The sequence below is a fragment of the Leptidea sinapis genome, chromosome 2, assembly GCF_905404315.1.
Source record: "Leptidea sinapis chromosome 2, ilLepSina1.1, whole genome shotgun sequence".
Lineage (NCBI taxonomy): Eukaryota > Metazoa > Arthropoda > Insecta > Lepidoptera > Pieridae > Leptidea > Leptidea sinapis.
In genome coordinates this window covers 3,238,910-3,262,388 of record NC_066266.1, presented here as the reverse complement: position 1 = coordinate 3,262,388, position 23,479 = coordinate 3,238,910, and the positions used below count along the sequence as shown (strand labels likewise).

At 32.5% G+C, this 23,479-nt stretch overlaps 2 protein-coding genes across 4 annotated transcripts in view; one reads left to right on the top strand and one right to left on the bottom strand.

Annotated features, from left to right (window-relative positions):
• The window catches only part of LOC126975740 (uncharacterized), a 30,417-nt gene extending 21,401 nt beyond the window's left edge, over positions 1 to 9,016 (top strand). For all 3 annotated transcript variants that reach the window (XM_050823761.1, XM_050823753.1, XM_050823771.1), the window contains 5 exons: positions 347 to 599; positions 1,596 to 1,747; positions 2,789 to 2,948; positions 4,024 to 4,127; positions 5,427 to 9,016. In XM_050823761.1, the coding sequence (XP_050679718.1) occupies positions 347 to 599; positions 1,596 to 1,747; positions 2,789 to 2,948; positions 4,024 to 4,127; positions 5,427 to 5,502 (745 nt within the window). In that variant the 3' untranslated portion in view covers positions 5,503 to 9,016. The remainder of the gene's footprint in view (positions 1 to 346; positions 600 to 1,595; positions 1,748 to 2,788; positions 2,949 to 4,023; positions 4,128 to 5,426) is intronic.
• A 5,534-nt stretch (positions 9,017 to 14,550) lies between these two features.
• On the bottom strand, positions 14,551 to 22,482 carry LOC126975229 (uncharacterized). The gene is made up of 5 exons (XM_050823028.1): positions 22,422 to 22,482; positions 21,053 to 21,143; positions 20,123 to 20,703; positions 18,930 to 19,048; positions 14,551 to 17,169 (listed from the first exon to the last, which is right to left on the bottom strand). The coding sequence occupies exons 1-5, from the start codon at positions 22,434 to 22,436 to the stop codon at positions 17,061 to 17,063; spliced, it is 915 nt and encodes a 304-aa protein (XP_050678985.1). The 5' UTR covers positions 22,437 to 22,482; the 3' UTR covers positions 14,551 to 17,060.
• Between the last annotated feature and the right edge of the window lie 997 nt (positions 22,483 to 23,479).

Sequence of the window (23,479 nt, the reverse complement as noted above, 5' to 3'; positions counted from 1 at the left end):
CATTGAATAGAAATTAAATATATTTTTTATTGGTTTATTGCCAGCTTAGGATCGAATTGAGACTCTTTATATGTTAAGATAAGGATGTGCTAAGCGGAATATTGCAATACTTGCATTTTATCATGTTGTTTATACGGCGAACTGACGTCATTACGATAGAATAAACATTGCTTCCCGCAGTTAGGTCAAATTACGCGCGAAAAATAAGGTTAATTGCAATGCCTTTTTATTGCAGTTATTTGTTAAATAAAAATTTATTATAATTTTTGCAGTTTATAACCACCTTAGAATCTAATTGAGACACTTAAAAAACTAAAAAATACTTGGATGTATTACCCTTTTACAGATATGCCAAAGTGCGAGCCACGTTGCAAGGTAAGCTGGAAGAGCGGCTGCCACTGATGGCCATCCGTCTGCCCGACGCGCTCCGGAGACGACATCCCCACACTCAAACCAGCCTGGAAGCAAACGTGGACGTGCTGACCACTGCGCATGACATACACGCAACTATTCTAGACGCCATGGATCTGAGGAAATACTGGAACCCCTACAAGATCAATGGCGCTGATCTGACTAGAGGATTGACGTTGTTAGAAGAAGTAAGGCATTAGTTGCGAATATTTTCACAAAGAATAGTGTTATATTCCCGCTTAATGTTAGTGTGTAACTTGACTTTTTTAATAGTTAAAACAAAAAGAAGTGCTCTTAAACTTAATATAGGATCCACCGTCACCAAACTCATATAATTGCAATTTAAAATCTATCTGCTTCAAATTATTAATCCATTTTTGTCGAAAACCTTATTTATTGAAGCTCAAAATTAACTATTTTTGTAAAAAGCACTAGAGAACAATCAGCAGGCAGATGCAATATACACAGACTTTTCAAAGGCTATTGATAAAGTTGATCACAACTTGCTACTGAAACAATTAAATTATTATGGGGTATCAGATGCACTGTTAAACTAGTGTAAAAATTATCTTTATAAGCGACCCAACACTGTTGCTATCAATGGATTACGTCAAAATCTTACCGTGCAACCTCTGGAGTCCCTCAGGGATCAGTGCTCGGACCGTAATTTTTCAACATCTTCATCAATATTTATTTGCCATTGGGAGTGACAATAATATTACATATGCAACTGCTATGTTTAAAATCCCACTCCGCTGCAAGTCTAGTGCATATGTTTGAAATCCCACTCCGCAGCAAGTCTAGCCAAGAAGCGAGTATGAAGATGATTCGGTATTCATCTTAGCTCAGGTGTAATTGGCATGCGGTGCGAGTGCGAACGAGAGCGGGTGCCGCGTGAGTGCCGCAAGCAGTCAGAGAAGAACTATCGAGCGAGGTGGTTGTTCACGCACATGCCAAGAATACCACGTTCTAATTACGTAATCTGATATAACTGTGAAGTGAAGCTTTGCTTGCTGATTATGTGATTTCATTATAAAAGTGATTTACATACTGTCGTGTTAAATGTCCACAACAATGGACAACCCTTAAGATCCTGACCGTGTGACCAGCCTTCCCCCATCATATAAATAAAATAGAAGTGTCTGCGCCGCCATTTTGAATTGATTTTGTTTTTTCGTTTTTAGATTCCCAAGAATCGTTCGTGCAGCGAGGCGGGAATCGAACCCCATTGGTGTTCGTGTTTGTCGTGGGAGAATGTATCACCACAGGAGGTGATATACACAAAGACTGCAAACGCGCTCGTGGATTATATTAATTTAATTACAGAATATATGAGGTATAGTATTCCCGTCTCGAACTGATTACATCTACAATATTCGTAGTATTTTTCCAGTGGGTTGCTTTGTACTTTTTCTGGCATGAAGCAATATTAGTGTAAAAGTATTATTGTTTTTCGTCTTTAATCTAGTCGTAACTAGTGAGAATCAACATTATCGACCTTACAAATAAGCTTGGTATTAAGTTGTACCTGAGATTAAACCAAGAATATGCAAAATGTTTACAAATAGACATTTTGCTTATGATTGATTTATTGAGACGTATAATGTATCCCGCGTTTATTGGCAAGGTTGCTTGACATTCGGAATACTTCAGAATTATCATTGTATTGACAGTGTTGTCAGCAATATATTTTTATGAAAGTAAGGAATGAGACGAGCAGGACGCCAGGCCCTGCCCATTACAATGTAGTGCCGCTCAGGATTCTTGAAGAACCCAAAAATTCTAAGCGGCACTACAGTAACTGCGCTCGTCTCCTTGAGACGTAAGATGTTAAGCCTCATTTGCCCAGTTATTTCACTAGCTACGGCGCCCTTCAGACCAAAATACAATAATGCTTACACATTACTGCTTCACGGCAGAAATAGGCGCCGTTGCGAATAAAATAGCTATATAGTCTACATTTTGCAGATTATTGTTAAGTAGGTATTCGCAGGCAGAACTTTATACCAATTTATTTTTTATTTGTAAGGCCGCTTATGTCTCAAAGTGAAGATCTTAATTGTGATGCCGCTCAAAATTTAGTGTCTTTAAAAAATCCTGAGCAGTACTGTAAGGTAGGTAAAAATCGAGAACGTTTAGTTCCGATCCTGTCCACGTTTTGCTCTATTTAGTATTCTCCTATCATTTCCCTAGGACCTTAACTGAACCATAACTGGATCGGAGCCGCGCGTCAACAAGATTTGAACGACAATCTCATTCGAAGTTAACAATATTGTTCTACACCAAATCTAAAGTATTTCTATCTTTTATAGACGTGTCCGTCCACTCCTTCTTTCACTTTGTACAATAGATTCTTATTATTGCTTCGTAATTTCAGATTAAAGTGTGAGCTTCGTACTCTAACTAGTATAGAATGGGTGATGCGACAGCGTGTCAATAACGGCGTGTTAACGTTTGTGGGAGCCAAAGACGCAGACGGATACGTGGGAAAATTTGGTGCAAAAGTGCCCCCTTCTAAAGAAAACTATCAAGTTAAGGTAGGTACACTGCTAGCAGTTGAAAAGCAAAGGAAAGAGTCACAATTATGTGGGGAAGTTTGGTGCAAAAGTGCCTCCTTATAAGTAGAACTATCAATTCAAGGTAGGCACACCGTTAGCAGTTGTAAAAGACAAGGAAACATTAACACTTATCTGGGAAAGTTTGGTGAAAAAGTGCCCTCTCTACGGAGAACTATCAAGTTAAAATAGATACACCCCTAGCAGTTGTATAATCCAAGGAAACAGTCACAGCTATGTGGGGAAATTAAGTGCAAAAGTGCCCCTTCGATAGAAAACTATCAGGTTTGGTGTCGGTGGTCTGTACAACACTGCTAGTTGTTCAAGAACAAGGCAACAAACAGCAACGAGGTAAGAATTGGTACAAAAATGCCCCATCTAAGTACAACTACTAGTACATTACATACTTAGATATGAGGGCCATTTGATTGTTAGCAACGCATCGCTTCTCGAATTATCAGCCATCTGGATGTGTAGCGATTATTCACTCCACAGTTTTCAAGGAACTTGCTTCCATGTGCAACCAAACTATGCAATTAACTCCCATATAAGGTTTTTCAGGCCTATAAGACATGGTTACCAGCCACGGTAAACCGCGTAATATCACTCGAAATTGCCAAAACTCCTAAATTAAAGAACAAACGAAAAGTGTATTTTGTTTGTGTTTATGGCTTAAGAATCGATTTTGATTTATAGCTATATATTATAGAGTTAAATAAAGTGTTGTCTGAAAATAGGGCTTTACATGACCTACGTGTCACTTTGGGATCACGACGTATGTGTATTGTACTTTGAAATTCAAGATGGCCGCGGCGCAATAATTATTATTATTGCAACAAAATGGATATATTTTCAATGTTGTCGGGTGGCAGATATCGAATTTGGGATCATTTATGAAATCCAACATGGCCGCTGCGCAAAATTATACAACATATTATTTACTACATCATAATAATCATTCGTAAGTACTAAACTTCTGCGGGAGGTATCATGCACAACTTTTTTTTAATAAATTGATAATTAATAGCCTCATATATTTACCCAATCTTTTAATCAGATAACAGTAGGCCCTGGTAGCGGCGTGTACGAAGCTTCTATGACCTACATTGTTAAAGAAGACAAATTCTATCTGGACTCCCGGGACATCTCCAGGACTAACGCGTAAGCTATTTCCTAGACATCAATTCGCATGAGTTGAATATGACTATAGTACATTTACCATGAGTTTTAAGTGATCCTGCTCCTTAGCGACTGCGTTAAAAAAATTTTATGGTAAATATACTTATTTTTTTTACTAATGAACCAGAATTAGCTAGAACTAGAAAGGTTAGCTCAGTTGGTTAGAGCACCGGCACGGAACGCCGGAGGTCGTGGGTTCGAGTCCCGCATCGTTCATAAAATTTTGTTTTTCAAATTTTATTTGTGTATTAATCCTAGAAGTGAGGGTTATCACTTTAAAAACATAATATATTGTTTAGATTTACAAGAGCGACATCTCAAGTCAATTTCCTAATATGCAAATATTGGAGTTGAGCAGGTTATCAACTGTAAAGTAGATACTGTAGATGAAGCCACAACCTGTGATTTGAACAAAGCATACAAGATTTTATAACGAGGCGTTACTCGAACGGTTAGCTCAGTTGGTTAGAACACCGGCACGGAACGCCGGAGGTCGTGGGATTAAGTCCCGCGTCGTTCATAAAATTTTGTTGTTCAAATTTTATTTGTGAACCAGAATGGTATTTGTATTGTCTTCTAGCGGTTTCAGTTCTACGTTTTATCGGCCTTATAATATAATATTGATTTCTTCTCACTAGAATAAGAGGACCCAAGTCCTACCCTTGTGTGCATGCAAAGCGGGTGTAAATACTACGTAATAATAATAACTACTACTTCCTAACTAAAAATTTAGTTTAGTATGAAACGTGCAGTCATTTGACATAAGTTTGAAAGAGGAGTAATTACAGTATGGCGGTTGGCCACGAAGTATTTTCCGGCTAAGTTTGAAAGCAAAGTTGCTTAAAACGTAGTAGATTTCGGCTAAAATATAGCCGTCATCTTTCAATCTGTCAATGACTGCGTTTCATACAATCGAATGAATCGGTTTTTTTGTTAGAGAGTTTCGCTGTGCTTAATATTGATCCGAACGGTGGATGTGACAAAACACGAAATTGGTGTATTTTATTATGTCTAACTGTGGCAACTTACATAACCTACCTGCCAATGTATCGTTCGAAATAATACATTTAATCTTAGCCGCTTTTATTAACTAAATCGCTGTTTTTTTTTCAGTTAAATATGTGGTGATCACATTTCGGGAAACTTAAGATTTGAAATGATGTTGGTATATTATTTAAGTCATGGCGTTTTTGAAAAAATATATTATACCTATAGAAATAATAATTTACTAATTTTATAGTATTTTAATTAAAGTTTTATTAAAATATCGTCTGTTTTCAGGTACAACAATGAGCCGAGTTGTATAAGCGAGAAACACCCACATCTCAATTCCTATTGTTTTTGTAAAGAACAATAGTTTGTGAATTCACAAACACTCGTCCATATAACAATATTGCGTAGATGGTTATGAGATCATGAGATATTGTTATAAGTATATTATTTTAATGTTATTTTTAGATATATAAATAACATAATATGCTAATATTTCATTATATAATCTAATAATTATCTTGAACTAAAATTGCATCAATTTCAAAGAATTAACTCGCCATCGATCAAAGAATCAATGGATATGTCACATCACGTAAATCACACCAAAAAGTAAAGATTAGGTAAAAAATATATATACATAAAAACAATATACCTTATTCGAAATGACCAAAGACATGAAAGTACTTACGTACGTTTAAATTTTATTTTTTCAGAAACAAATGTTATTTTAGGTTTAAAATTATTATTAATACTCTTAATAAATGGATTGAATTCGTCAAAGATTAAGTATTACTTTTTACGAAGTAAAATTTTAAATATTATTGAAGGAAAAAATATTTGATTCTTGTAAATTTATTTGTTTGTTGTTTTAAATACTCAATACATGTACTCAGTCGTATAATGTTTTATTAAAATTAGTAATCTCATTCAGATCTAAAAGTGTTATGTTTATTAACGTATTTTTTCATGCTTACATTTGCATGGTAATACTTAAATAGTATTTATATTTATAACGAGTTAATGTTATGTTGATAATTCAAAAAAACAATATTTTATCACAATACTATTCAGTATCATTTGCGGTCCAAAATTGTTATTCATTCTATTATTTATTTGTTCAAGCACAAGTGTGCTTTTCTACAAAAAAAAAATTACTTACCTTAAAAAAATTTTTCTTCTTTTACTCAAGATCTGAAATTGTTATTGATTATTTTGCTTTCGTTTATTAACAAATTATGTTTAGTTAAGCTATTGTATTACTCAAACAGTACATAACCGTAAAATCGGTAAAATATCAGTTTAATCAATATTTTATCGAAAAACTGCCGCATCCAGTATTAGTTATGATCTGCAAGCATACTAATGCTTATGTATAACGAGAGTTTGTGCACCCCTTAGTTCTGTTGCTATACTTAGCTACTACAACTATATTTGTTGCCGGTACATTTACAACGATGCTCGAAGTCTTGTCGCTAAAATATGCATGGTTGTTAAATAAACACTATGAGAAGACTCACAGCCATATTAAATTTAAAAAAATACTAATTTGATAATTTAAATGAATAAGTAGCTTTATCCTGTTGTAGGCTTAGAATACAAATCCTGTACTGATTTCTCGCCACACACGAGTACCGACGTGCAATGGAACGTATCGGCAAGACCGCAGACGGCGCAGGCCTCCACCCGCTCTCTTGATCATCAAGTTGAGTCACTATTTTTATTCAAATTACATTTTTTGTTATTATTTTTATTTTTAGTTTGTGTACGACTATCATAAATCGATGCAGATTTTGAAATTGGATGTAGATCGAGAGCAAATGATTATATACTCTGTTACTATACATTTTTGAATGACGCGTGAATTGCAATTTCCATACAAACTTTATAAGGTATATTGGTAAGCTATACGTCGTCCCAATGACAGACAGCGACGATCAACGATAGTTACGATTTTTATCTCAAGTAGGCGGTAGACTGAATATTGGGAACGGCCTTAAGACTATCGCTTCAAAACGTATTATTGCACGCCTCATAAGTGAACCGTTTGAAGTAGTGTTCCGCTTTCGACATGTCAAAAATAATAGTTTAAAAAAAATAAAAAAACGCTTTATATAAAATTTAATTAAAAATAGAAAATAAATTTTAATAAATTTAAATTGAAAATAGTGTAAAAAAATATATTTTATTGTAAAAAAGCGTGGGTTGTAGAATAATTATTATTTTAATAATATCTTTAAAAGCACCCCCCGCTTTTTTTTACAATAAAATATTTTTTTTAAACTATTTCAATTAATATTTATTTTAAATTTTTTAATTAAATTTTATATAAAGCGTGTTTTTTACTTTTTTAAACTATTATTTATTTTTCATTTTTTAGTTAATTTTCTATACAAGCGTATTTTTAAAACTATTAAGTACTTTAACATCAATTCCTGCCTTATTGACTATAGATAAAAATTATATAAATTGAAAAAAATCTTAGTATGCAAATTGAATAATGGAATAATCTTATCAAATTAGTAGTAGTAGGCCGTTTAAAGTGAGTCAAAAACGGGTCTAAAGGAGTCAGTTACAAATATACATATAATCATGCAAGTGAAGCTAATATAAAGCGTATAAAAAACAGTTTTCTCTAAAATATTTTTTTTTATTTTGTATCGCACTTACAAGTGCTCTTATATCAAGTCAAATAATCTCTAAATAAAATATATTTAGTAGCAGCGAGTTTAAAATTCGTGCTTAAAAATTTCTCATAGCTTAGTAAGTGCACAGCTAAAATCAACACTTATGTAGTAATAAATTATTATCAACTAGGCACTTAATCAGTTTTATTACACTAATTATGTGATGATATATTTTTAAGTGAGGTTTTTCTTTAATTATTGTTTTATAATATGCCCCACATGTAAATTCAAATTATATAGCTCGAACTTTTTAGCTGCGAGGTCCTTTAAAATAGTTTTAAATATGTATAATTATTATTATTTGAGTATTTAAAAAAAATCCAATATTGATCTTAATTTTGTTTGTATCTGATAAACCAACCAGTTTTAAATGTTATTTTAATTTTTACTCTTTATTTTATTTGAATGTTTGATTGAATAAAATTATGACTTGTTATTTATGTATGTGATGTTAATTGAAATGTCTTAATACAAAATTAATAGTTATATTCTGGCAAAATATTCGATATAATAGGTAGGTACGTATGTTTACGTAGCAGAACCAGAATATAAATATTGTAGATGTGCCATCTACAATATTTATAATTTTTGACGGTTTACTTCACGTTGCCCGAAAAATAAGTGTTAAATCAATATACTGGCTTTTTTTGGTATGTTCACATTTAATATTGTGTCTTGGGGACCATCCAACAGGATAACGGGATTATATTTCTATTATTATTATTTAGTCGTAAAATGGCCGGCAAACGGAATTGTCTCTGTTCCAACAGGTTTAAAGTAGAACTTCTGTTCGGGTATGACGACTTTCTTGTTTTAGTGTTTTTTTATTTCCAAATTACCCAAACGAAGTCAGGTTTTGTAGATTTACCGTTACTGTTTTTAATGCGTTAATTGCACAATAAGGTAGGTATGACTGTCATATTTTGCGTTACGTCCTAGACGTCAATTCGCAAAAAATAGCTACTCACGACTGAGCCAAAATTGCGTATCTCCGCATAATTGTGATTGATACATGCGCAATATGTGGCACTTGCTGTAGTTTCTATTCTGTTTGAATATAGTTTCGACACAATTATAAGCAGTTTTGATTGGAAATGACTTACAGTTTTGTTCGCCAGCTCTTTAGATTATAATAAGGTACATATAGTGTCTAGTCAAGTGTTGTACAGTAAATTAATAAAATGAATAAATTTATTGATGCTGTTTTATTTGGATACGCTCACCAACAACCTACACAAAACCCATAGATAAATGTCTCAAGCTGTAGACAGTCGAAAGAAGCGATTCCTGCACTATCGCCCAAACTGACACATCGACTTATCAGACTAAAGAGACACGATATCCGAATCATGGTGGGCATCCTAACGGGTATATAAAACACACCATCACTAAACAAGCACCTTTTCACAATCGGCGTAACGGACAGTCCTAAGTGCAGAGGCTGTATGGCCGAGGACGAAACGGTCACTCACGTAATCCTGGAATATACAGGGGTGGCCAACCAACGGGCAAAAACCTTAGTGAATACGAGGTCGCTCCGAGAAATCTGCGAACACTCCAGGAGTGTTCTGAACTTCTGGAAGGAGCTGATCTGGTCGGAGTACCTGGATACAGGAGCCCCTATTCCATACATTGATTGGAGGACTTCACCCAAATTGAAATGAAAAAAGACCTATTAGGTATTTATTTATCCTTAAAACCATGATTATTTCGTAGCAACGAGTACCTAATAGACTTGAAGTGCGCATGTATTATCACGTACTTTTCTTTATGCCAAAGACTGAGGCACGTGCTGAAGAAAATCTCGCTAATCCTGAAGATCCTGGTAAGGTATTGTACAAAACTAAATATTTATGTCATAGATCTTTGATCAGTGTGTGGTTTCAAATAATAAATAATTGATTTGAAATTAAATATGTTAAATGTACCTAGCAATAATAAAAATCTTCAATTAACCTTTGGGGCCATTCGACTGATATTTATCTATCTAGGTATATTGTAGAAAACGTAGGTAGGTACTTGATATAATAGCACCTGAATCAGCAATAATATTAACGAATGCATAGATGGGGGTGCGTTCCCTGACCTCATGAAATACACCAAAGTAATACCTTTGCTTTTTGTTATTTTGATCATGCTTATTTAGACCTGTTCCAGTGCTTCCAGATTTTAGAAAATTTTTTGAATAACTTGCTTCAGCAGCTAAACACTATGGGCTTATCAACAATTAATGCAGGTATTAGGCTCATGAGTGATGACTGTCGTGATCCTCTCACGAAAGAAAGCTTCTACAGAAAATTGAGAATAATAAAACAACAATATAGAATATGAAATCAAAATATATTTAAAAAACAATTCGTACACAATGTACTTTAGAATATGCAATATAAACTATCGCTTCATATTAAAATCAATAGAAAACATACACTAAAATATTAAAGTTTTAAAAACAACCACGTACCTACAGGAACTGTTCCTAATTAATAGCCTAGTTAAAAATTTTAGTACAAGCCAAGTGCAAAATAAATCCTGTCTTTGTATTATCATGTGTAATGAATATAAAATGACTCAACTTTGCCAATAGACAGTAATGGAAGACAGCAGCGTCTCCCTTCTGCCCCTGCTGTCCGTAGTCATACCGACTCATTTCATTGCAAGCCGGTACTAGTATTTAGGAGTGTCACTTAAAAGAAATCATTTACAGAGGCACGATTCCCTCGTGCCATACATAACACGACTTGATCTAAAGATCGTGTTATGTATAAATTTCAGTAGGTGAACCTACTGAAATTTATTACCAAATTAGTAAGTAATAGTTATTTAAGCAATTGTTGTATACTAAACTGGTATTAAAACACGAATCTGGGTTTTTAACTCGGGCTTCGCCTCGTGTGATAATAGCATCACACGAGTGTTTTAATACCTAATCATCAACAGTTGCATACAAGACTTAATCTACACCCATAGTATGCATCCTCTATAAAAGATTCTGAATCAGTTAGCTTACTGCTAACATTAAAAAAACCAGTCCTAGTAACCATAATATCATCCAAAGAAGTGTTATTATGAAAACGGATGATATAATGTTGTACTGAATCTCAATAAAACACTTGTTTGGATGATGTAATGGTTATTAGGACATTGGGGGGTGTTTTAATGTTGGTAATAAGCAAACTGTTCTAGACTCTTTTATAGAGGATTTATAGCATGGGTGTAGATAAATAATACTATGTGTTATAAATACGGATGTTCGTTAATATCTAATAACAAGTTTTTGTGACACCCCTAGCAATAGTTGTTCAATAGAACAACTTGACGTTGAGACAGTATAATACATACAGATATCGCGCGAATTGAATGCAGTCGGGGCCTCAGGTAAAGAGCGGAAGCATCTCCCCCCGCTGTCCGCACTCCTCGTCTCACGCGTCTACAGTGTAGTGATGTGCCGTAGTCGTGCCTTACCGTGTTATCGCGTAAATAATAAAGTTGCGATCCCCTGTTTTAGAAATATGTGTTGAAGAAAGTGTTGGTAGGCGCCCCCACAAGAAGGACCGAAGATCTGGTCAAGATCGCTGGAATACGTTGGATGAGGGCAGCACAGGAACGATCGTCGCAGAGATCTGATGATGATGTTGAAGAAATGCAGAACAATAATTTGAGATTTAATTAGAAGGTTAAAATGATGAAAAATAAAATATTTCATTTATTGATTATTCAATAAGTAGTAATTAAATGGTAAACTTGGAGCATTATTTAAATTTATCGACACACTCATGATTATGGTCATCGATTATAATTAGGTCACATCACTATCGCATTCCAAAATTAAGCATTCAACTCGCGATTTATCTGTATTTAGTGGTAGCGATTTATCTGTATTTAGTGGTACAACAAAGCACTTGAAAATTGTATTCATTACACATGGTAAGTTCATTATTAATTAATCATTACATTCGTTAAGTGTTTATTACACTGTGTTAAGTGTTAAGATAAACACTTAACGAAGTGACAGTTAACATCTACTTGACCAAAAAACTAAACAGTATTAAAATCTCTACGAGTTACGGTAGTATGAATGTTTTAAATAATTATTGCATTCCAATGGTTAAGAAACAATTAAAATGATAATAACATAGTCTAAGCAAATCATTACAAAGTAAGAAACTATGGCAATATTTTTACCTTACAACAAATATTATTTAATCACCAACATCATCAGTCTATGAAATAGTTATTTATTGCACCATCAAAATGGCGACACGTCTTTTTTATATCAAACAATTAAGACAAATTACAATTCAGTTAAAAATACACAAAACAAATTAAAACTCCTTCTAAAACATCAACACATTTGGTACAAAATAGAATGACTTGGAAAGATACATGTGACCATATTGTACCAAATATGACGTGTGACAATTGACATAAGTTTAATTTTAAAACTACAACGCAGTTACATACAAATAATTCATAATTACCAAATATCATAACTATCAATAAATTTAAAAAATAACCTAATACTTATATTTACAATGTCACCTCAATAAAAAACTTAATATTTTTTTAGGATTATAAAATCCAGTACAACGGAGTATTCACTTTTAAACATTTAAAAACAAACTACAAAAATCTTAAGATAATTTAGAATGCAATATACTACTAAAAAAACCCTAAATATTAACATGTTGCAGTTAAAATGTGGAAAAACTTGGTTCCAAACCCGAATATAATTGTGTTTTCAACAATCTTCACATGCACCGCGGGACGCGAAAGCGTCCAAATGGCACGCATTTTGACATCTATATAATAGTTTGCGATGCCACTCACAATTGTGAGTTCAATTAAAGATGTATCATTCACCATAAGGCTATTTGTCTATAATAATTATTTCTTATAATCTTAGTCGCTCTATACTTTTCAAATTTTTTCAATGTGTCATTTTGTGAGTGACGTATCCCCAATTCCCCACTATAATAACATTCATAACTTAAATCCTAACCTTGCATGCAAAATATAAAACATTATTAAAGCCTAATTTTAGGCTCTTAATACTTTTTATCTTATAATAGTTATTTTCCTCATATTATACCTAATTATTGTGTCATTTTGTGAGTGACGTATCCCCAATTCCCCACTATAATAACATTCATAACTTAAATCCTAACCTTGCATGCAAAATATAAAACATTATTAAAGCCTAATTTTAGGCTCTTAATACTTTTTATCTTATAATAGTTATTTTCCTCATATTATACCTAATTATATGTTTGATTTATGTCAAACAATTCGTGTCAATAATTTTACATGTTTAGAACCTACCCTCCTAATATAATTCTGGATTACATCCAGTTGTCAAATATAAAAATATTAAAATGTAACAAGTTGAACACTGTATACCCTTGAACAATTATTTAATAGTTACAATATGTACCTTATACTATTTTCATGAGATTCTAATATTAAAATCACCTTTAATATTTTGATTCCTAATCTTGCATACAGCTGTCAAATGTAAATGAAAAATACTTAGTCATTATTGAAAAATAATATTGATAGTGTTGATTTATACGTATAATATGTTGATCATCAACAAATTTATGTCATAATAAGTACGCCGAGAGTAGATAAACAATATGAAACGTATCAAGTCAATGTCGCTCAATTATCGCATTGAGTTTTGTGGTACGAGGGGCACTTTGTCAAGCGCAAATCCGGTATCTATCATAATAGGTGTGTTATATACAAAAAAAAATTATGCCGAAGTTAAGAATATTTTTTTTAATATTATTAGTAATTAACTTTTAAAGTGAAACTTTTATTACATCGTCTGTGTGTTGCATGTCGCGTGACAGGCGGGCGGCGCCTATAGCAGCTGACTGAATAGTCATTTGGAATGAGTAATAGTCCAATTATAAAATTAAGATTGATAAGTGATTTTTATACCCATAATGGAAATTATTATTACAAAATTTTTTAGTTAAATGTCTATAATGTGAAAATAAGTTTCACTTTTACTGTTGTTTCATAAAACCACACAATCCTTTTATTAGCAGTGATTTTTATTTTAAGTATAAACATGAAAAAAGATATAGTCATGATTCTTTAATGGTGTCAAAATAAAATATGTATAAAATACTAGCTAGAAAAGTAAGTTTTTTTTTAATAAGAAAAGTCTCTATCACTATTTCTGACTCTAGCTCAGTCCGTTTCTTTCTGTAATTGTTGTAACTCAACAGTTAAACTATTCATTTCTAAAATACAACTTTTTTCATGATTTATAATCCGATTTAAGGGATGCAAAAGATTGTAGCTACATTAAGTCTACATTTACACACGAAAGAAATATGCAACTATATTAAATTATTAGTCCTAATATAGATTATATATCCAAAATACCGTGATTTTGATTACTTTTACTTACTGTAAACATGATCAAAATTTGGTCACAGATAGGCAATCTGTGTAATAATGTAAAAATATTTACTAAAACGTGTTCAGATTAATTTCAATTAATAACAAGAGTTACCTATAAATTGCAGTGCTGTCAAGTAACTATTTACATTCTCACCTCAATTTAGATAACATTATATTTTTATGATATATCGTTACAAATACGAAAATTGTTTGTCAATAGGTACCTTTATATGCTTATTAAAAATAGAATCTATCATAAAAGACTTTTTATACTTATACTTACTAATATTTACGAATATCCCTAGAATAGAGGAGTACTTCCATGAACTATAATTTATAAATAATTATATTTATAGATTATATTATGTTAACTTTACACTAAGCTTGGTCATAATTTGTTGTATATTTTAAGTCAAAATAAAATGTTAAAAAAATTACTAATAGAACGATGCCATACTCAACAATAACAAAGTCTATCTTTATAAAAATGACCCTGTTATAAAAATTTCTACGAATACAATTATAGCCCCAACAGTTGACAAAAACTACAACGCGCTTTTATGGTACACGGGACGCAGGTGTTGTCAAGCACAAAGTAACTTTTTTGTTGGGGCCAAAACAATTATCGTCTAAACGCTCATTATCTATTTAAAATGTCACACTAGTTATCGCGTCAAACTGCGTGAACAAGTCGGTGTACAACTATTGTGTGTGCTGGGGCCACTAAACGCTCACTAACGCGTTAGAAGAAAAATATTACATTATTTTTACGACATCGGCGTGCAATTCTATTACTATCCTATTACTGAGGCGATAAGGCATACCTAAGGTCCCGCTGACGCGTTAAAATTGCTATTAATAGCATCAAATTGAATACAAACAGGCTCTATACGATACCTGCGGGCGATTTTATTATTATCTATTACTGGGGCGCACAGTAAGGCACACGTAAACCATCACCAATGCGATAAGTACCATAAAGTATCGCTATACCACAATTATATATTCCTGGCTTCGAACTAACGCCTAGCACTTATTAACAGAGTAAGTTAGAAATCACGAAATTTCTTCTAAATTGTAAAAATGTCTACAACTGCATTAGGTTAGATTTATTTATTAACTGGTTGTTTGCTACGCTAAGTGTAATTTATGTGTAAATTTAAATATTAATGGTACTTAGTGAAACTGTATAAGGAGACATCCATATTTCTATTTTTACTATTTCTACTTTATGTTTAAGGATGTATCTATATTTGTTTGCAAACAAATAAATAAACGAATGTCTGTGTGCTAAATTCAATTAGATACGGCAATGTATAATGTCGGTAAAAAGTTATCGCAATGATTGATATGATTAATAACCAACGTTTCTCGTTTTTGTAGTCTCGTAATCGCATTAGTAAAAGTGCGTGTGCACGCCCTAGTTTTGATTAAGTGTGGCCCTAGTTTTGACTAAGTGTGGCCCTAGTTTTGATTAAGCGTGGCCCTAGTTTTGATTAAGTGTGACCCTCATTAATTATTTTTGTTTCAATAATGCAATAATAATAACAAACCTTATACTTAACAAATATTACATAGATTTATTTTGATTTTAGTCAGACTAAATTAAAAAATATTAATAATAAAATGACTCAGGATAAAAAATAATTAATATTGCTTTACTGAAGTAGTTGGAATGATATTAATATATATTTATCTATATTTTACTTGTATTAGAATATGGTTATTATTGATAAAATATTATTGTTAATATTTTAGTGTTAAGGTGTTGATTTTGATTACAATTTACAGTAAACATGGTCCATTTGTTAAAAATATTTCAATTAAAAGGTTAGTATTAAATAAAATAATCTGGGTAAAACATTTCAACATATAGGTCTACCTACCTAATCTAATAATAAAAACGTGTTATTTTCATGTATATTTGTCATATGGATTAGTCAGAGCTAAATAATCATAAGTATATTATCTTTTATATAGAGATCGAAATGAGATCATTACAGTAATATTCATTGTAAAATATTTTGTTGAAATTTAATGAAATTATCATAAGTATATTGTGAGTAATTTGTGCACTTTTTGCTTGATACAACTTTGCATACCGAACTGCAAACAGGGCATACTGTACCTAACAGAATATATCGAATATAAATATAATTATTAAAAATACTTTTAAGCTTACAAAATTCGTAAAACAATTATAATATTATGTTCCCACTCATCAGTGTGCTGTTAATATTACAATATGCCATACTTTACAGTTTTCCTGTAATTACGAACTGTTTTAAACATAGTATAACAGAATCGTAAGTATATAATCGTAGTATAACAATACATAATACAAAATCAACTGTATTGTTGTCAGTCTTTAGAACTGTTATTAAAAAGATGTACATTTGATAATAGATGTCCCTTATTGAAAGAAGCCTACTAGAGCAAACATCTTACTTAATAATCCCGCACGTTGATACAGCGGATAAGCCGCCATTTTGTGACGTCACATTCAGTCATACACTTCAAAATCACCAATCAAGTACTGTGCGCAAACTTACGGATGTTTGCTTGCGTTACATGTTAATATGAGACGGTTACATCCCTGTACCAAAGCGCGCAGTTATTTAAAATAGGACGTAGTTCCTGAAAAACGTTCCAAACCACAAACATCACATCTTAAGGAATTCGTGTGTAAAGTTTAATAAATATTAGTGTATTCCATACTTGTGAGTTGGGCTACTAAGTCATGATGTCCAGTTTTGTGTTCTTAACTCAATTTCTACATGATTGTGGTTCGGAACGTTTTTCTGGTATAACGTCCAATAATTCATTAGTACCGTTTCTGTCCATTGCTTTTGACTCGCGTGCTCTTCAAAGTGATAGTGGTTGATGGGAGCGGTTTTCCATTGTTTTTGTTGCGTAGAACTGGGCAATAGGACCTGCAATTAAAATACATTCATCATCATCATCATCATTATAATCATCAGCCGGAAGACGTCCACTGCTGGACAAAGGCCTCCCCCAAAGGTCTCCACAACGATCGGTCTTGCGCTGCCCTCACCAGATCGTCGTTCCATCTGTTGGGGACCTACCGTCTTCGTCTACCGGAAACTAATATACATTTTTATGTATAAAATTAAATTGAAGTGCATATTAATTGTAAATAGCAACTTTTTACTAGTTGAGATATTGATACGAGAAGATCAACTGGTTAAAAATTTTGTTGTCCGACACAACCACTGACATATCTTGGGAGAGTTTATAAGAATGAACTATAGTTGCGCGTAAAAAAAGCTTCAACGTCCAAATGTGAAAAATGAGCTGCAAATAGTCCTAAGTAATTAGAGATAATATTGACGTGTTTCCGATTTCTGAGTCACATTGCAACACCATCAAATTAACAAGCATGAAGAACAGGAAATAAAAACAGTTGCTGTCAGTTTACAAATCAAAAGACATCCCTGTTACTATATCGGCATTGTACTGCCCACCAAAATATTATTTAAAAGCAGATCATATTAAAGTTTTTTAAGTGTAGGTGATTGGTTGTAGGTTCTAGGTTAACTACATCAAAGGGACAAGATCTACTTAAGGCCGTTAGAGATGCGAAATGTCAGGTTATATCAACAGGAAAATATACATATTGGCCAACTGAACCACAACAAATTCCGGACCTCATCGATTTTTTTATATACATATATAAAAATATCTTCTGGTTTTTTGAACATAAAAGAAGGCTAATATCTGAGCCCAGATCACTCGCCAATAATGCTAACCATAGAAATCTTAATATAAGACAATAAGGCCTATTAGAAGATGGTGCTAACACTTAGTTGCACCACTAGAGAAATATTATAATCCGAAATTGATCCGAGATTTACTGACTGGCAAAGCTTTTAAGGTAGATCTGGATGCCGGTATTGATCTTCAAGTTCCACTAAAAAACCCGGACAACCTGGACCTAGATGTTGGAGAAATTATTAGAAATATTTGTGCCTGGAAAAATACACCAGACATTAAAAAGACTGATGGGGCCATGTAATCCTGTGTTTATTACAACAAGACAAAACTCATTACAACAAAATAGGTTTACAACGAGATTAAGCACTTAATACGAAACTTTTTGAAAAAATTAATCTTCAAGTGTTTGAAACCTATTATAAAAGCGAAAAAACTTATTCCCGATTATCACTTTGATTTTAGGGAGAGACATTTAACCATTGACAGTTTGTACCACAGTATATTTAGTTTGTTGTGTTGCGCAAGATTTTGATATGCCATTTCTTGCAGTTATCTATGTCATAAGATCTCATTAATTCTGTTTTTGTACTAGACTCAGCTTTGCACATAAACATAGCACCAGTAAATAAATATGGCCTGAGTTTAATATGCTTTTCTATCCAAGATCTACATAGAAATGCAATATACCAATGATAGTGACACCATTTAAAGATATAGCTACCTAGTTTAGACATACTCAGTTTGTATGTGTTGGGTTATACTTATTAGATACCTACTCAGGGCTGAGGCGCTTTTAACATTACTTAACTATTTACTCGTGGCTGTAAGGTTGGGGACTGACAAAGCCAAAGCTACCTTACAACTCACACAGAAACAGAAGATACTACCTACTAAAGAGTGACTTTTATAAAACTTTTCTCTACAGTTAGTTCACAATACAATCTCTAATTTTACTTACAGAGTATGCGCGTTGTCACCGCTAGCCGAACAAATAGTACATACATGTGATCTCAGTATCGGACAAGTAACCACATATCTCTTGTCTTTCTTCTCCTTTAGATTATGGTCCATGTAGACCTGAAATGTAACATATTATATTATTTATTTCTCCAGTGATCTATAGATGCAGACAGTCTTACAACAAGGCTAGAATCATGATGCTAATGTGTAGTTTTTAGTAAGAGGAAGAAGTGGCCATTTTTTCATACACACATTCTCAACTTCTTTCTCATGTTTTTAACTGTGAATCAAAATTATTTTTAAAAAATAGTCATATCATGATTAGCGGTGTCTTTACACAATGCCAAGTGATCTAACCATTCACAGAGCATTGGTTCGCCAACAATCCAAGCAACACTTTGTTGTACTGAACATGAGACAGCAATACTCCACATTATGAAGCCAGATGTGGGCTTTAGAATGTGTTGTGTTGTCCAGTTTGAACTATTGCTATTTATGACCACCATTTTCTTCGAAGCCAATCTGGCTTTGTCATTTTTGGCTTTCTCCAAAAAATACGGTTTTCAGAAACTTTCTTCAACATACAACCAAAATATGGAATGAGCTTCCTTTTGCAGTCGACAATATGTCATTGATACCTTCAAAAAAAAGTGTGTTGCTGTTTCTAAGTTTGGCAACACTCCTATGATTCCTCCAGTGTTGCAAGGTAATGTGGTGGGAAAAAGGGTGGCAGTGATCACTTAACCTCATCTTATGAAAATAAAGAACTAAGTGATCATTTACACAATATTCAGGGTTAAACTGCAAAAGAGGATAAATGCAAGAAAGCAATAGAAGAGGCTTAAATTAAATATAGAAAATTTCATCCCTGGGCTATAGAGCTTTGAAAATAAAAAGAAATTTAAAAATTGACAATTTTGAGTTATACTATGGCATGGCTGAAAGTTCTGTTACATTTTGGTTGCTTTGAGTGGGGAATGCATTGCTTTGAGTGAGAAATGCACTGCATTAACTAAAGTGATGAAGTGATTCATCATTTCTGAGACAGAATCTTGATCTGGAGGATGTATTGAGTCCTAAAGTAGAAGTTATTTGATAAGTCTACAGTAGCTATACATTCAGTAATTTTAATCAGATTTGAGCCTGGTTCCCGGGCCAAATACATGTGTAGTTAATAACATCAATATTTACCTGTGGTCTTTCACCATTCTTTTTACATAATGTGCACATCTTTGACTCTTCATATTTGGTAGATGTTGATGCCGGCCTCATGTTATAATAGTCTTCCGACAATAGTCTCCATGAAGCAGTAGCCTGTGGTGGATCAACGTAAGTTGGTGAAATGCTAAATGATGAAGTCCTGTTGCTAATTGGTGAGAGACTCCCAAGAGGAGACTCCTTTTTGATCGGAAACAATTCATACCCTTGTTTCTCAGGACTTGATGGCCACATATTATTATCTGGTTCTTTTAAACACCCTGTTTCCGGTAAGACTTGTCTACCTAATATTGGTCTTTCTCTGCGAATTGGAGTTTCGATTCTTCTTTGGGTGTTTAACATATTTGGACCATGACTGTAGGTTAATCCTGTGATATCTCTAGGCTGTGATCTGAATTGTTGATAATTATTAGTTTCGGCCTGGTTTCTCAAACTGGATGAATCAGACTGGTAAAATGAGTAATCAAAATAAGATTCCGGTGATGTTTCATTGGAACTTGATGATCGATTGGCTATGGAGTAATTACTTGGTGAAACACTGAACTGTTGAGAATCTAAAAAAAAATTACATCTTTGTAGCCATTATTTTATGTGTATGTAACCCTTTTTTACCTAGTACGACTGAACTGGTTTTTTTCAGAGTTGGTTATTTAATTAAATTATTCAGGTATATAATAAATTACAGAGAAATTTCTTTAACATCTAATATAAAATTCATAATCCAATAAGAACCATATAAATTTACAAATAGGTAACTTGCAGTATCAATTTTATCTCTATGGTTTAAAATGGTGCCTCATTTTAAATCATAAGATGATTATATAGATAAATATAAAAAGATTTTACTTAAATACCTAACTACCACTAGTACAATTTCATATTCGAAAATCGAAAAGCACTTACCATTCTTTTCTGTGTCTATAAAAAGTCTTTGAATATTGTTCACTAAATTATCATAGAAAATATTATCTTCTTTAACTGGATACATTTTTGCCTGCAAACAATATAAAAATTCAATGAACAAATTCAATTCATCTCCCACCCGACTGTGTCCTGTGTATTTATGTACTTACTACTTAGTATGTATGAAAAGCTACGATTTACGTGAAATTTGTAAATATTACTATAGAGGAAGTAGGTACATAGGGTGCAAGTTCTTTTTAACCATAATAACTTATAAACATACCTACCTAATAATATGTAATATTTCACGAAACATAACTAATTAATACAATTAATATGTAGCTATTATTATCAAAAATAAAAGAGAGTTTAGTGAAAAAGTATTCATACTGATTTTAGGCAACTTATTGCGGAATATTTCAAAACGATAAAAATTATAATATAATGTTTCAACTCGTAATATAATTATGAACACCAAAAGTATTTTTTAGAATTTATTAATCCATAGGATGGAAACATCGATTTACTTGAGATAACATAATTATCATGAGTAAAAATCGATTGCCTTTGCATTTTTAAAACGACTAGCTGGTTTAATAAAAAGGTAGAATGACTTGTGACTATCACGCAAACGTAAATGAATTCTGGCTAAGGTACAAAATATTTTCGATGTACATGTAGGTATATTTATATTTAAATATAATTATTATTTTGTATTCTAAGTGATACATAACATGCGCGTAAATGTCGGACTGTGTTAAGAAAAACCTACTACAATAAGTTATCCCACAGTCCACAATATAATCAATGTGAAAGTAACTTCTGAGCGTTCTCTGTCTGTTTGATAGGTACCTACTTTTAGACGGCTTTCACCCAACCGGTTTTGATGAAATTTAGTATGGTGTATAAGGTAAGGGGATGAACATAATAATATTATGCTCCTTTTAACCCCGACATTCTCTACGGATCAAATCAGTACTCCCATTAAACAGAAAACAAGACAGATAGCATCTGTATTGATGTGAAAAATTCATGGGTCCTGACTACTTAATTATGCCACATGAGTAAATAAAACAGATACCTATTCATTACAGATACATACACTAGTTACTCATGTGGTGGAACGATGTCCAAACTCCAAAGGGCCTCATTTAAAAAACAATCAACAATATTAGACTTAAATAAAGCCCTCAACAAAAGCTAAATAATCTACATTACACTTTAAGTACCTATAGCAAGCTCTACATAATAATTTAAGTAATTAACGTAATGATATAATCTATTTATTGACAAATGCATAATAATATGTATTATAGTTTACAGTACTTAAAATAATAAATGTTTAAAAGGTAAAGAATATAGAACTTACAATTATTGAGTTCATTTCTTATCTACCGTCTTCAACCAGCACAGACCGCAACTAAACGCGTAATGAAATTTGATTTTGAAGACAAAAATATTATTTGTAAATAGCGGCAAGGTCAAAGGGATTTCTTTGTTTACATAAAGCCGACACGGCACGTGCGGTATCATTTTGATCTTTTTTTAATTTGCCGCCCGGTGTTGCTAGGTTAAAATTACTTTGCTACCAAAATATAGTTCATAAGAATTGTTTTATTTATTTAATTCATCCGAACTCAACATGCATTATGACTATATAAAGAAGAACTGAAAAACAACTCAATACATTCTTTTCAAATAGTAATTTTTAAAACGTACATTACTAAAAAATATTAAGTACAATAAAAACACATAAATAAGATCTGCTAAAAGTAATAAATAATAAAATTCAATATGAACTAAACATAATTCAATGTGAGAATAAATAAACATAAAATAAAGCAAGAAAATAGACAAATCATGCAATACAAAAATATAACTAAAGGAAGCATTTCTATCGGTGATGACTATTCTAATTACTGGGATGGCCTTGCCAAAGTTACTCCTAGCAAATCGTTGTCTAAAAGTTTGCTTCTTTTTAATGTGATTTCTAGCATTATATACTGCTACTCTATTCAACAAATTTGGAGTATCGATACCTCCATTTATGAGGAGTCGTCAGCTGCCCACACTTGTACACTTTGTTGTCACTTTCTTTATTATTGAGTATAAAAGAAATAACAATATACTTAATCATGGAATGCACATTACCAATGTCAGCTTATATATTACAAACCATTATCAAGGAATACTATCATTATAAAACCATATCTCTTATTCGGATTTTAAAGTAAATAATATAAAGGTGTCTTTTTGTCGCTCATGGATTCTGAATCTATTAATTCAAACATCTTTAAATTCGTCGTTATAATAAGTATATTACCTACATCTCATTAATCGCAGTGAAAAATTTTCACTTATATTGTTTAATGCTTACCTTCTTAATTTTCTCATCTGCCTTTTTATATTATAAGACTCTTGTTTAAG